The sequence below is a fragment of the Pholcus phalangioides genome, unplaced genomic scaffold (assembly GCF_987345545.1).
Source record: "Pholcus phalangioides strain wild (caught in Gottingen) unplaced genomic scaffold, Ppha-v1.0 ptg000039l_1, whole genome shotgun sequence".
NCBI lineage: Eukaryota > Metazoa > Arthropoda > Arachnida > Araneae > Pholcidae > Pholcus > Pholcus phalangioides.
The window spans coordinates 14,171,278-14,184,123 of NW_028301625.1; the positions used below are offsets into that span (position 1 = coordinate 14,171,278).

The window sequence follows — 12,846 nt, forward strand, 5'->3', positions numbered from 1 at the left end:
TTAAAAAAAAAAACCAAAAAAAGGGTTTTTTGGGTTTAAACCGGTTTTTTGTTTTAAATAGTATTAACATTAAAAACAATAAAATTTCTGAAAAATCATTCAAACTTTCAATCATTAAAATTAATTAAAATAAAATGTTTATTAATATAATTAACACTATTCCCATATTTAATTAATCAATAAATATTTCTTATATTTTTACAAAAACCAACTTTTGCAATTTAATTATTTTTTGCTTAACTCAATGGATTACTTTGTGTTTGAAAATTCTTTTAATGTTGTTATTAATCATATAATATAACGGTGTTTTCTCCAGTTACTTTCAGTATGCTTAATTAGGAAACTATTTTGCAAAAACTATAATAAAAATTAGGTGAATATAATTTATTTAATGAAGCATAAATAATGCAGATTAATTAGCAATGATTTACGATATACAGGGTGATTATAACTAAGGTTCTGATTTCAAAACACTGTAAAAAAAGAACGATTGTCAGAATGACTTGAAAATTGACATGAATATTCCTGAAGAAATGGAATTTTATTTGGTAAAGGGGAAAAAAATACTTAAAAATGTAAAATTAATGACATCATCCAACACGTGGGAAATTTGCTTGCACAGTGGAAATGATAGAGAGTCATGGCAAAATGATAACTTAATTATAGCATTGCACGATTTCATAATTCATGGAAATATCACAAAAAAATGAAGTAATTAAACAAATAACTACAACCAACTCAAGAAATGTTAAATATGTTGTCCACCCTGTTCAGTCTGTGAGGTGAAAGCACAAAAATTCTTGTTCAACAACAGATCAGAATATGCCATGGTCATGATGTGGATGCGCTTGCAATTCACCTTTATTAAACCAAACGCGCAGCCACGTTAATATTCCTGAGGAACTTCTAACATATAGAGGATGTGCTGGAGATTGCAATTCACCAAAGTTTGCAATCTGACCACTGTTCATAACATTTTGAGGTACCCCCCAAGCCAGAAGTTGTAAGGGTTAAGTTGCATCCTGTTATTGTCAAAATGGGTCTTCAGCAGCTGCTTTGCTGGTATTACAATGTACGTCTTGATGGAAGTTGTTCTATCCATACACTGATGCTGTGGAAGTGCCGAAATGATGTGGTTGCACAAAATAGATTATACTGCTGGCCAAGTACAGCATCATCTACTTGCACATTTTGCATTACTTGCACTTTTTGCTTTTGCGAAAGAAACTTCCATTGCTTCAGGAGTATCCATGCAAATTTTCAAGTCATTCTGACCTGTACTTATTGTATAGTTTTGGAATCAAAACTTTACTTATAATCACCCTGTATAAAGCTGTTTCATAAATCTGTTACTATACAGTAGAATCTTGGTGAACTGGGCTTAACAGTGAAAGTATAAAAAAACTACTATTGAATTGACTACTATATATTGACTGGGAGATATACAGTAGGAGATGTTCTACTTCTTATGGGAAAGAAAATGAAAATGTCTGTGAAGTAATAGTCTTTGTCATTTAGGGACAGCTGGTGTCTTTATTGGATTATAGGACCACCTGCCCCTAGCATGATGGTGTCACTACTGTTGCTGCTTCTTTGTGAAGGGAAAAAGAAACCCTGTGAGATAATACACCACTACGTTTAGATGTGTGATGCAATCTTTATTCATGAATTTTAAGATAGAGCATCAGAATGTAGCCAAAGGTTAGAAAATGTTTTAAAAATGAGAAATTTTGGCTTCTGTATATAACTTTAAATAACTAAGATACTTCATATGAAAAAAAATTATATATTCAGACCACTTTGCTGCCAAACGTGATGCAAACGTCAAGTGTTGTCCGTAACATGCGGCAAATGTATGAGTCTTTATGATCAATTAAAAAAACTAACCCATGTTCAAGCCGAACATTTCAATGAGATGGTTTATCATTGTATCAGCCTGGCTAACATTAATGATGAATAATAAAAAATAATTAACAGATCTGGGTGACTAACTTACGTGGGCAGTGCCATTTTACATTCCCGCATGCACTGATTCGTTGGGGGGTTCCGCGGGGGGGGGGGTGCATTTGTGGTGTAGCAGTAGTAGGTAGGGCCTCCAAAAAATGGCTCGGGGATCCATGATGTTCTTAAGTCAGTCACCTCGTTGGGCAATTTGCCTGTTGTGGCGTTGTATTTGTATTGTATTTGTACTTTTTGAGAATTTAAAAAAAACCACTTATACCATCTTATGCCACTTAAAGATATACCATCAGAATGTACCCCAAGGATATAAAATGTGGTAAAAATAAGAAATTTTGGCTAATAATGAACCAATATTTTTCAAGGAAAAAATTATATTTAGGCCACTTTTATTAAATTTTTAGAAAAAACCACTTAGTCTAAACCAATGTGGTTTAAACCAAACAACCCTGTTACAAACTACATCCTGTTATAAACACAAGATTGCCAAGAAAACGAAAAAAAGCTCCTCTTCATTTTACAATTTCCCAACGAAAACAAAGTAAGTAAATATCAAATATAGCTACTCATTTCTGATAAGTTCATATGTTTTGTATTTTGTGAGAGTTTTCTTTAATGGTAATTTATGTACAAGCGCCACAATTCAATCTTGGGTAATTTGGAATCCTCTGTAATACTTGTATTCAATAAGGTGTTATATACAGTCAAACCTCGTTAATGAGTCACTCTTGGGAGAGCAAAAATATGACTTAGTAAGCGGAGTGACTCGTTAAACGGAGTAAGCCGTAGCTGTGCCAATTCCTGCCTGAGGAAAATTGGGACTTCCAAAAAGTGACCCGTTAAGCGGAGTGACGTGTTAACCGGGTGACGTACTAACGAGGTTTGACTGTATAAGACTCATATTTTTTTATATGAGTCATTTAAGAAATTAAAGTTAATTAAAATTATATGGAAAAAACACCATGTCCATTTTTGTCGATATTGAGATAACACTATTAATTTGCTGTATTTTTGTTACACTATACACATAGGTATAGAACATCAAGTCCTATTTCAATAAATAACAGAGATATATATATATTCACTTTAAAAACACTTTAAACGGCTCTCTTGTAAAATTTTCCTTTTGGCACATGGTGCAAATTATCTCCAATATCCAGAAAAAGTTCAAATTGCAAATGTAAAATGTAAACTGTTCACCTGTCGTGTTTGTTACTCATCTGGAAAGCAAGTAAGAGAGGACAATATAAAGATTGCAAATAAAACAATTTAATTGTTGTCCCTGTATTAAGACCAGAATGTGAGTCAACTTCATGTGGTTTTGCACCCAAAATGAAATTAAAATACAATAAATATTCTTTTTTTACTTTAATTTCTTAAATGACTCATATAAAAAAATATGAGTCTTATATATAACACCTTATTGAATACAAGTATTACAGAGGATTCCAAATTACCCAAGATTGAATTGTGGCGCTTGTTCATAAATTACCATTAAAGAAAACTCTCACAAAATACAAAACATATGAACTTATCAGAAATGAGTAGCTATATTTGATATTTACTTACTTGGTTTTCGTTGGGAAATTGTAAAATTAAGAGGAGTTTTTTTCCGTTTTGTTGGCAATCCTGCGTTTATAACAGAATGTAGTTTGTAATACTGTATGCGATTCATAAAAATGTGGGTTCTGCAAAGCTCCACATTTGTTCCTTTTTTTGTTTTTAGGAACTCGTCACATGAGGAGAGCTGTCTTTATCGGACCAGCAAATGGAATCGCATGACCCCACCTACCATTCTGTACCATGATTTCTTTATATTATAATTAGTGATTGCAACGGATGTTGTTCTGGATTGACCAGCTTTATCCCATTTCGGTTCCCAAACAAGTTTAAAAAAATCATATTGTAATCAAATTCATCCATTCGATTTATATCCACTTAACATTGTTTTTATCCCCCCTCACAGATGGTCAACCATAGCCCAAAGATTCTCACCAAAGCCCCGCCCAGCACCAATAAAAGCATCTTTGTTGTAGAAGATTCTTTCTTATATGGCAGGCGTCGTTAAAATTAGAGAATATTTTTTCCCCTTGTATTCAGAAAACCTGCCTGTAGAATATTCTGTCTTTTTGCTTTCAAAGAGAGCCGAAATTGAGCTATTGAAATATTCTTTGTGGTCAGCTGGAAATTGCAATGTATGTATGTCAAGTTTTTTTCAATTTATCTTGAAGTATCATAAAAAAATATGAGTCATATGTACGCCTTATTGAATACAAGTATTACAGAAGTTTCCAAGTTACCCAAGATTGGATTGTGGCGATTGTTCCTAAATTATTATTAAAGAAAACTCTCACAAAATACAAAACATATGAACTTATCTGAAATGAGTAGCTATATTTGATATTTACTTACTTTGTTTTCATCAGGAAAGTGTAAAATGAAGACAAGCTTTTTTCTGTTTTGTTAGTAATCTTGCATTTATAACTCAACATTGGCGTACGCAAAGGGAGATGGGGGATTTTAACCCCCAAGCCGAGATTATAGTGTTATACTACTATTTTGCAGGAAAAAAGAAAAAATGTTCCCCTCGAGAAGAAAAAAAAAAATTGAAACCCCCTTGAGAAAATTCTGCGTATGCTTAGGTAACCAAATGTAGTTTGTAATACTGTATACCAGCGGTTCTCAACCAGTGCTCCCCGGTTGAACTCCCAGGGGCTGCATGGCTGCTCGAGAAAAATAAAAACCCAGTAAATTTGAAAAAAATGATTATTAATATTTTTGAATAATAAAAATAAATCAGTAACTTTGATAAATAAATAAAAAATAGGCCTAAATCCAAACAAGTTCAAAAAAATGGTATTGTAATTGAATTCATCCATTCGATTTATATCCACTTAACACTGTTTCTATCCCCCCAGATGGTCAACCATAGCCCAAAGACTTTCACCAAAGCCTTGACCGGCTTGATAAAAGCATTTTTGTTGCAGAAGATTCTTTCTCATATGGCAGATGTCATTGAAATTAGAGGATGTTTTCTCCCTCGTATTCAGAAAACCTGCCTGTAGAATATTCTGTCTTTTTGCTTTCAAAGAGAGCCGAAATTGAGCTATTGAAATATCCTTTGTGATCAGCTGGGAAGCGAAATGTATAACACTGTAAATAGGAAGGTTAGACAATCATATATTCTTTTTCTTCAATGGCAGTCTGTGTGGAAAAAAACAAAAAATAAATAAAAATGAACAATATGATTCAATAATTATATATTATTTACGACAGAAATGACACATGGCACTTCCACATGTTTACGAAACGTGAATTTAAAAAAAAGTTTTTCTCTCCTCTCTTTCTATACTCCAAAATTTCTGTCCCTCCTAATTTATCACAATGGGCTATAGCCCGCTTAGCCTCCTGTAAATACACAGCTGGGTATATGAGGCTTAACTCCTGGGCGGCAGGCAAGCTTGAGTCGCCCCTGCTTTTAAACATTTCTAAATATACATTGGATCTATGGAACATGTAATGGATGTTTCATAAAGTGTACAAATACAAAGGCCACAACAGACAAAATGCCTAACGAGGTGGCTGAAAAAAGATGACCATAAAAAATATGGATGTCGAATACATATCCAAACTATATCAAAAATGCATTTGATAATTTTTTTGTCACACTACGGTCATTTTCTGCACACAAGGGCTAATTAGACCAGGACCTACAATTTATTGCCAATTCTGAATGGCAGGCTTGTTTTTTTTTTACACTCATCGGGAGGTTGATGTGCTAACCCCTTGATGGGGACTCTCTGCGGTCATGTTGCCATTTCTGTTGTACCCCTATGTCAGGAAAGTTTTCTGACAAGGACGAACCAGTATGAAACTTGAACACCTCTAAACATCGTTTGGTACTTTAGACGAGTATCTTATCGACCTGGGCTACCGCGCCCATATCAAAAATACAGCAATCCAATAAGAGCAATAAAAAACCAATAATTATGATAAGATATAAATATACTGTCCATGAAAAATTATGGTTATCTAAGTATGGATAGCTTCTCAATTTATCCCAATATGTTTATCATATTTATTTTTAAATGTGTCAATTGTATTAGAATTCACAATTCCCAGAGGCAAGCTGTTTCTATTCACAACCCTATTAGAGAAAAACTCCCTTCGACACCATAACATAGAATTGCCCCTTACCAATTGATACTGGTGATCCCTTGTCAAAGCAATTGATTGATGATGTGCCATGATAACTCATGGTCTAGTTTAATCCACGCCGTTGAAAATTTTAAACACTTCAATCATATCTCCTCAACACCTGTGTTCTTCCAATGTAAACATTTTCAAAAAATTGATTACTTACGCCGATGATTCAGTTCTTTTATATTCTTCCAACGATCTTAATACACTAACAACTAAAATAAATCAAGACCTGTGCTTAATCAGAAAGTGGTTCCTAGCCAATGATTTAACCCTAAATCTTTCAAAGACTAAAGTCATACATTTCAACTTAATTTACTCTGAAATTGATTTTAATCTAAAATTCCATAGCCCAATATGTTTGATGAACCTCGACTGTTCCTGCCAAAAAATTCAGCAGGTACAAAATATCAAATATCTAGGACTTAATATTAGTAGCAATCTAAAATGGAAACTTCATGCACTAGAAATAGCGAAAAAACTACATTTTATTGTATATAAATTCTATTATCTGAAACAAAAGGTAACAGCAGAATTTCTGAGAGAAATTTACTATGCCTGGTTTTATTCAATTGCCAATTATGGTATCATCATCTGGGGTGGCGATTACAAGACAAATCTGCTGCCTATTTGTTCTATTCAAAACAGATGTTTTAAAACTATTTACAGTGCTCGTTCTCAAATCTCAATTTATAGAAATTTAAATCTACTCCCCATAAGACATAACGCCATCTACCGAATCATACTCTACATATATCGTAATAAATCAATATGCACTCAAAGAGAGTCCATATCATTGAGAAGACCAAACGAAATTTATTGCATACCCTCATTTAGAAAAGAAATATTTCGCAAGCATTTTTACTACCTCGCTCCTAAACTATTTAATGCTTTACCATTGGCAATGCAGAATATATCTAGGTTTGCATCATTTAAAAAATCACTTTTTGAATTTCTAATAGCAATAGATGATATAGATGTATATTTTCAATTATAGAAGTGAATTATATTATTATCCATACGCCTGTAGTTGCCTCATATCAATTGTTATTATATCAAATGTGAACTTGTATATCAGCATAATTATTACAAAAATTTATTTGAAAATTCATTTCATTATTTAACTATTTTTTTTTTATTATAAGTTTTGTGTTATTTTTTTGTTTCTTTCGTCTTTATCTTTAATTAGTTGCTCTGTACAGGCTCAGGCCTCTTGACAACAAATATTGAGATTTCACTGTTTCATGTATTATTTAACTTTGGAAACAAATAAAATATTTATTTATTTATTTATTTTAAAATCAAGTATCTTCATAGCTTAAGCCTAATGTGCTATCAAGAGCACACGTAGCTCTTCTCTGCACCCCTTGACCAATCTTTGAGACCTTTGTGTCTCTCTGTAGGTATGGTCTCCAAAACCTGATGGCATACTCAAATCTAGGATGTGAACTAAGCCCCGGAGTAAATAAATAAACTAAATTTCACCAACTAATTTTTTTAAACATCATTTTACCCTTCTGTTTTTATAACTTTTTATTTATCTGAAAAATTTGATACTTTTCCCCAAAAATTAGTTTGCTTGTTGATGCAAAATTTTTCTTCTGCTAATGCACAAAATATTATATTTTAGATCGAAAGGGTCCACCTCTGAAAACACCATTAATTGTGACACCATCACCTTTAATTAGCCCAATCTCCAATCAAATGTCATATAGATCATCATATTCTCCTATTAGAGATAGTTATGCATCTGGTACATATGGAAAGAGTTCTGATTATTCCTACAAACAATCCACAGACTATTCAAGCAAACATAGTGAAGATTACAAGTCTTCATTCTCATCAACTTCTATGTAAGTATTTTTATATTTTTACATGCTCTAGTATTTGTTGAAAATTAAGGTTTTTAGAAAATAATTTGACTGATATGATCTATAGCTATATAGGTAATTTTTTATGATAGCACATTCACTCTGGCTGTATTAAAGTCTACAATATTGGATGTATAGAATGACTATAAATTGGATAAAACCAAATACAATGTTGTTTCAGCAAATATAAAATTCAGCGAATTTCCCCTGCAGTGGAAATAAAACTACTAAAAACTTTTTGGAATTCAACAGATTCTGTCCCCAAATGACTAAAATTTTTCAAACTTATATGACCATAAAGGAAAAAGACCAAAAACGTTGGCTATCCCAACAGACAGTAAGAAAAGAATGACAGGCATGAGCACTTAGATGGGAAGTTGTTTTTATCATTTGCAGAATTTTCTAATTGCCTATTAATTGTGCTTCCAATGATCTTTCGGTTTGTCCCAAAAAATCATGGAAAGTATGATCATGATTGAAAGATCATATTAAAAGATTACAGTGTGATTAAAAGATTACACATCAGATACAGTTGGACCCCAATTCAACGAATTCCACAATATAACAAATATTTTTTGAACTATCCAAAATTTTTTTTCTTATTTCTCATCACTCAAAACACCAATCTTAAGATTTGACTTCCCAGGAATTGACTTTCAGCTCTTCTTTAGAGACAAACAAAAAAGGGGGAACAGAAATCTTTTTGTGTAAAGAAGACAATATAAAGCCATTCCGAATGTACATGGGAAAGTTCCAGCAATCAGAGTAACACCAATATATTAAAACATTGCATGTCTGCATGTTTAGATTTCAGTAAAAAATAAAATTACTTAAAGTTTGTGCTCTGTCTTTACAAGCTAGAATGGTGGGTCATCTGAAGAGAAAATTTTTTTCGATTAGCGAAAAAAATGACATTTTCAACAGAAATTCATAAAAATGTTGGATGTATCAAGCAATTATTTCATACATCCCAACTTTTATTCTTAAGTTTATGTATTTTTTTTCGATTGCTGTCAGAAATATGTTGCAATCCCCAAAGTTTTTAAAATTTGCTGTTTCGAGTGTGTTTCTACTCCTGATCAATTTGATCCTGATTTAAATATTTCCTCAATTTAATGAATGAAATTGTCAATTTCTTCTGATTTGTTAAATCAGGATTCAACTGTATATTAAAAATCAGGACTTTGAAAAATCGTCAATCGTCTCCCATTGCTGGAATGCAAATCATAATTTAAATTTCTCTGAAGGTAAGCAAAATGTGTGATCTACATATTTTTTTGCATTTATGCAAAAAAGTTTCATTGATGGTGGCTAGAGTTTTTGGTTTTTATATCTATAGACATTTCTGTTTAAAAAATTTTAGTCTTCGAGAACAAAACGTATAGTATTCTGAAATTATCCTTAGGAGTTTTTAGTTGTTTTATACAGGTCAATTCAAAACTCAACGTACAACCTTTTAGGGCAGGTAGAAAACACAAAAACAAAATAGAATCACATAGGCATAGGCGTAAGCAGAATTTTCTTGGGGGAGGGGGTTTGAAAAATGTTTTCCTTCTGAGGGGACCTTACGTTTTTTCCTGCAAAATAACATTATAATCTTGGCTTGAGGGAGGGGGGTTAGAACTCCAAACCTCCCTTTGCTTACACCAATGCACATATGAATGTATGACCAGAAACCCCAACCTGATCAACTGGAGGATAAACGAAGATGCAGAAACGACAAGCCAATAATGGGTAGAAAAACTCTTTACTTAGCGATACTTTACACGTGGACAGTACATGTTAAGTTTCACAACAAGTGCTCCAAGTTCTTACCATCCACAGTTATGCATGTGTCACAATGGCAATACATTGATTGTCGAACCCTTTGAAAAATACCTGTCAGACCAGACATGACCCAGACTGTGAATTTTTTGAAAAATACCTGGCATTTTGCTGACATTTGCAGCTGTGACAAGGCTGGTGTCAGAGTCAATGGCGTCTCAGGCATCTCATTGATCGTGGCTTTCAGGGTCCCCCACAAGAAGAAATCCAGGCTAAATAAATCAGGCGATCATGGTGGCCATGAGACGGGTTCATCATGCTCAATCCATTGAGGCGCAAATGTACTGTTCAAGTAATCATGTATAATGCGGAAAAAATGAGCTGGAGCCCCATTGTGCTGGAACCACATTGAACGCTGAACAGACACAGGAACAATGTCTAGTAACTCCTCCAGAAAAATGTGACATTTCTGGCCATCCAGTCAGCATGGTAAGAGGTATGGCCTAATTAAATAATCATCAATAATACCCAACCATACATTTACGGTTGTTGGGCAGCATGTGAGTGTATACTTTGTGGGTTGTCATGGCCCCACACATGAACATTGTGTTGATTAAAGATCCCTTCACGAAAGAAAATCCCTTCATCTGTTAACAGAATGAAGGTTGGAAATGCCAGGTGCAAATTCCTCACATTGAGGATAATCCCCAGGCTGCAATGACTGGACCTGTTGCAAATGCTTCCTGTGTAATGTGTGCCACACACTGGATTGAGCTGCTGCAATATTATGGGCAGTGGTTTGTGTGCTTGTACAAGGAGCTTCTTCCACTTGACGCAATGTCTCATCTTCCAAGAGCAGGTGTGCGTGCCATTTGTGGAATCTATATCATGCCTGCTGCTGCAGAATATCCCGTATTAACACAGGTTACAGTGCAAATTTTCAAATATTTGGTGATGCCGTACACGTCTGTTCGGGTGACATTCGGCATGCAACTGTGCCACAGCCTTTTCATTGCCATCAACTGAACCATACACAAGGTGCATGTCCGCCATTTCAGCGTTCGTAAATTGTTGCATGATCTCAGTATGCAATCAGAACTTTAAATGACTAGAGTGACATTCCAACTACAGCACTGGTGAACAGCGCCCTCCAGTGGATTACAGCACCCTGAAGTGTACATAACTTTGGTTGGTAAGAACTTTGAGCACTTGTTGTGAAACTTAACTTGTACATGTATTATCCTCATATGAAATATCACTAAACAAAGAATTTTTACACCCATTATTGGCTTGTCATTTTTGCACCTTCGTTTATCCTTCAGCTGAGCAGGTTGGGGTTTCTGGTCTTATATTCCTATGAGATTCTGTTTTGTGTTTTGTACCTCCCTTAAAAGTTTGTACGTTGAGTTTTGAATCACCCTGTATATATATAGTTTACATACGGTGACCATACGTCCCATATTTCCTGGGACTGTCTCGGGTTTTTCTGTGTTTTTTGCAAAAATGTCCCAGTTTTCCACGTATTTTCAACAAAGCCAACTTGACTTTTTATTTTTCAAATTAATTATGAGAATGATCTCCCCAACTTAGACATTCCATTTCGATAATTATGACTACAAATAAGAATATTCATCTTGAGAAATTCATATTTTCTTTTTAACTTCACTGCAATTTAAAGTGGTGTGTCGTTTCCTGTGATTGATTTAGGTATAAAAAAGGGACATAAAATAAATGTTGATGTCCCACAAGTGGCGACTTTTCTATGATTTTAGCATAAGTGAGCTACTTTTCTTACTTTTGCAATCATTTTTGGGGATGACTGCCAATATCCTGTATTTTCCCATATTTCAAAGCCCAATTTCCCATATTTTTCTCAAGCAAATAGTGTCAGCCTAAGTTTACAGCATATTTTATATTTGCCAACACAACATTGAATTTATCTTTATTCATTTTAAGGTCAATCATATAGGATACTGAAATAGTGCTATGAATTTTTTTAAAATTTTAATAAAAAAATTTGAGGAATTTTTTTTCATTTTGCTATAATTATGCTGTCTAAGGGGGGCGCCTCCTGTCTTACTTTTTATTCCTTTTTTCGCTACTTTTTCAAATTTTTTGAGTGGAAGCCCTGCATATTAGAAAATTCAACAACTGAAATAGAAAAAAATCTCATATACTCATCAGATGAACTGAACTACATATGGAATATCTATGAACATAAAAATATGTGCATATCTTCTTTCATTAGGGGCAAAAGTACATCACACTCATCCTACAGCAGTTCATCTTATTCAACCTCTTCCAAAACAAAAGCATCTGATCATTCAAGCTTAACAACATCATTTGGGAAATCTTCAAGACTCTCTCCAAGATATTCTCCACCAAAATCATCTCCTGCTACTTCAAAAAGGATTCAGAAGCCTTATGGAAAAAAAGAAGTTGTCGATAGTGAAAGTCCTGTAAGGTCTCGAACTTCAACTCGAGAGCTAGAAAGTAAGTGTTTACATACCATATATCTCTTCTTTTATCTGTCATATATTTCATCCATCTAACCCTACATTGAAATATAAAGATATATATATTCCACAGAGAGAAAGAAATTATAATACTTTTTCCTAATACAGTAAAACCTCTCTTTTGCGGTCACCTGCAGGATAAAAAAATTTGTCCATAAAAGAGGGCTGACCATTAATCAGGGATTTGAAATCCATACTTTTATTATACTAGGGGAAAATATAATTTGGCCATGAAAGAGGGATGGCCGCATCTGAGGGCTGTCCATTAAGAGGGATTTTATTGTACTAATACAATAAAAAGGAAACCAGTAGTAAGGGAAATGAGAAAACCAAAAATTATCAGTTTATTTTTACCCATTATGGGTGTTGTCTTCAGAGGCTTGGGCATCAAAAGTGTTTCACACCTATGGTTATACCCTGGCACTGCATTTACTCAACACAGTAGTTTCAATTATCAAAAAATTCTGTCTTATTAAAACCAAATTTCATACAAACAAGTTCAAATTTGAATTTTTGCAAAATTTTATATTTCCATT

The 12,846-nt window shown here is 33.7% G+C and overlaps 1 protein-coding gene across 4 annotated transcripts in view; it reads left to right on the plus strand.

Annotated features, from left to right (window-relative positions):
• LOC149065606 (twitchin-like) overlaps nt 1-12,846 on the plus strand; it is an 834,903-nt gene that overhangs the window by 788,748 nt on the left and 33,309 nt on the right. For all 4 annotated transcript variants that reach the window (XM_089253452.1, XM_089253454.1, XM_089253453.1 and 1 more), the window contains 2 exons: nt 7,790-8,012; nt 12,043-12,287. In XM_089253452.1, coding sequence (XP_089109578.1) covers nt 7,790-8,012; nt 12,043-12,287 — 468 coding nt within the window. The remainder of the gene's footprint in view (nt 1-7,789; nt 8,013-12,042; nt 12,288-12,846) is intronic.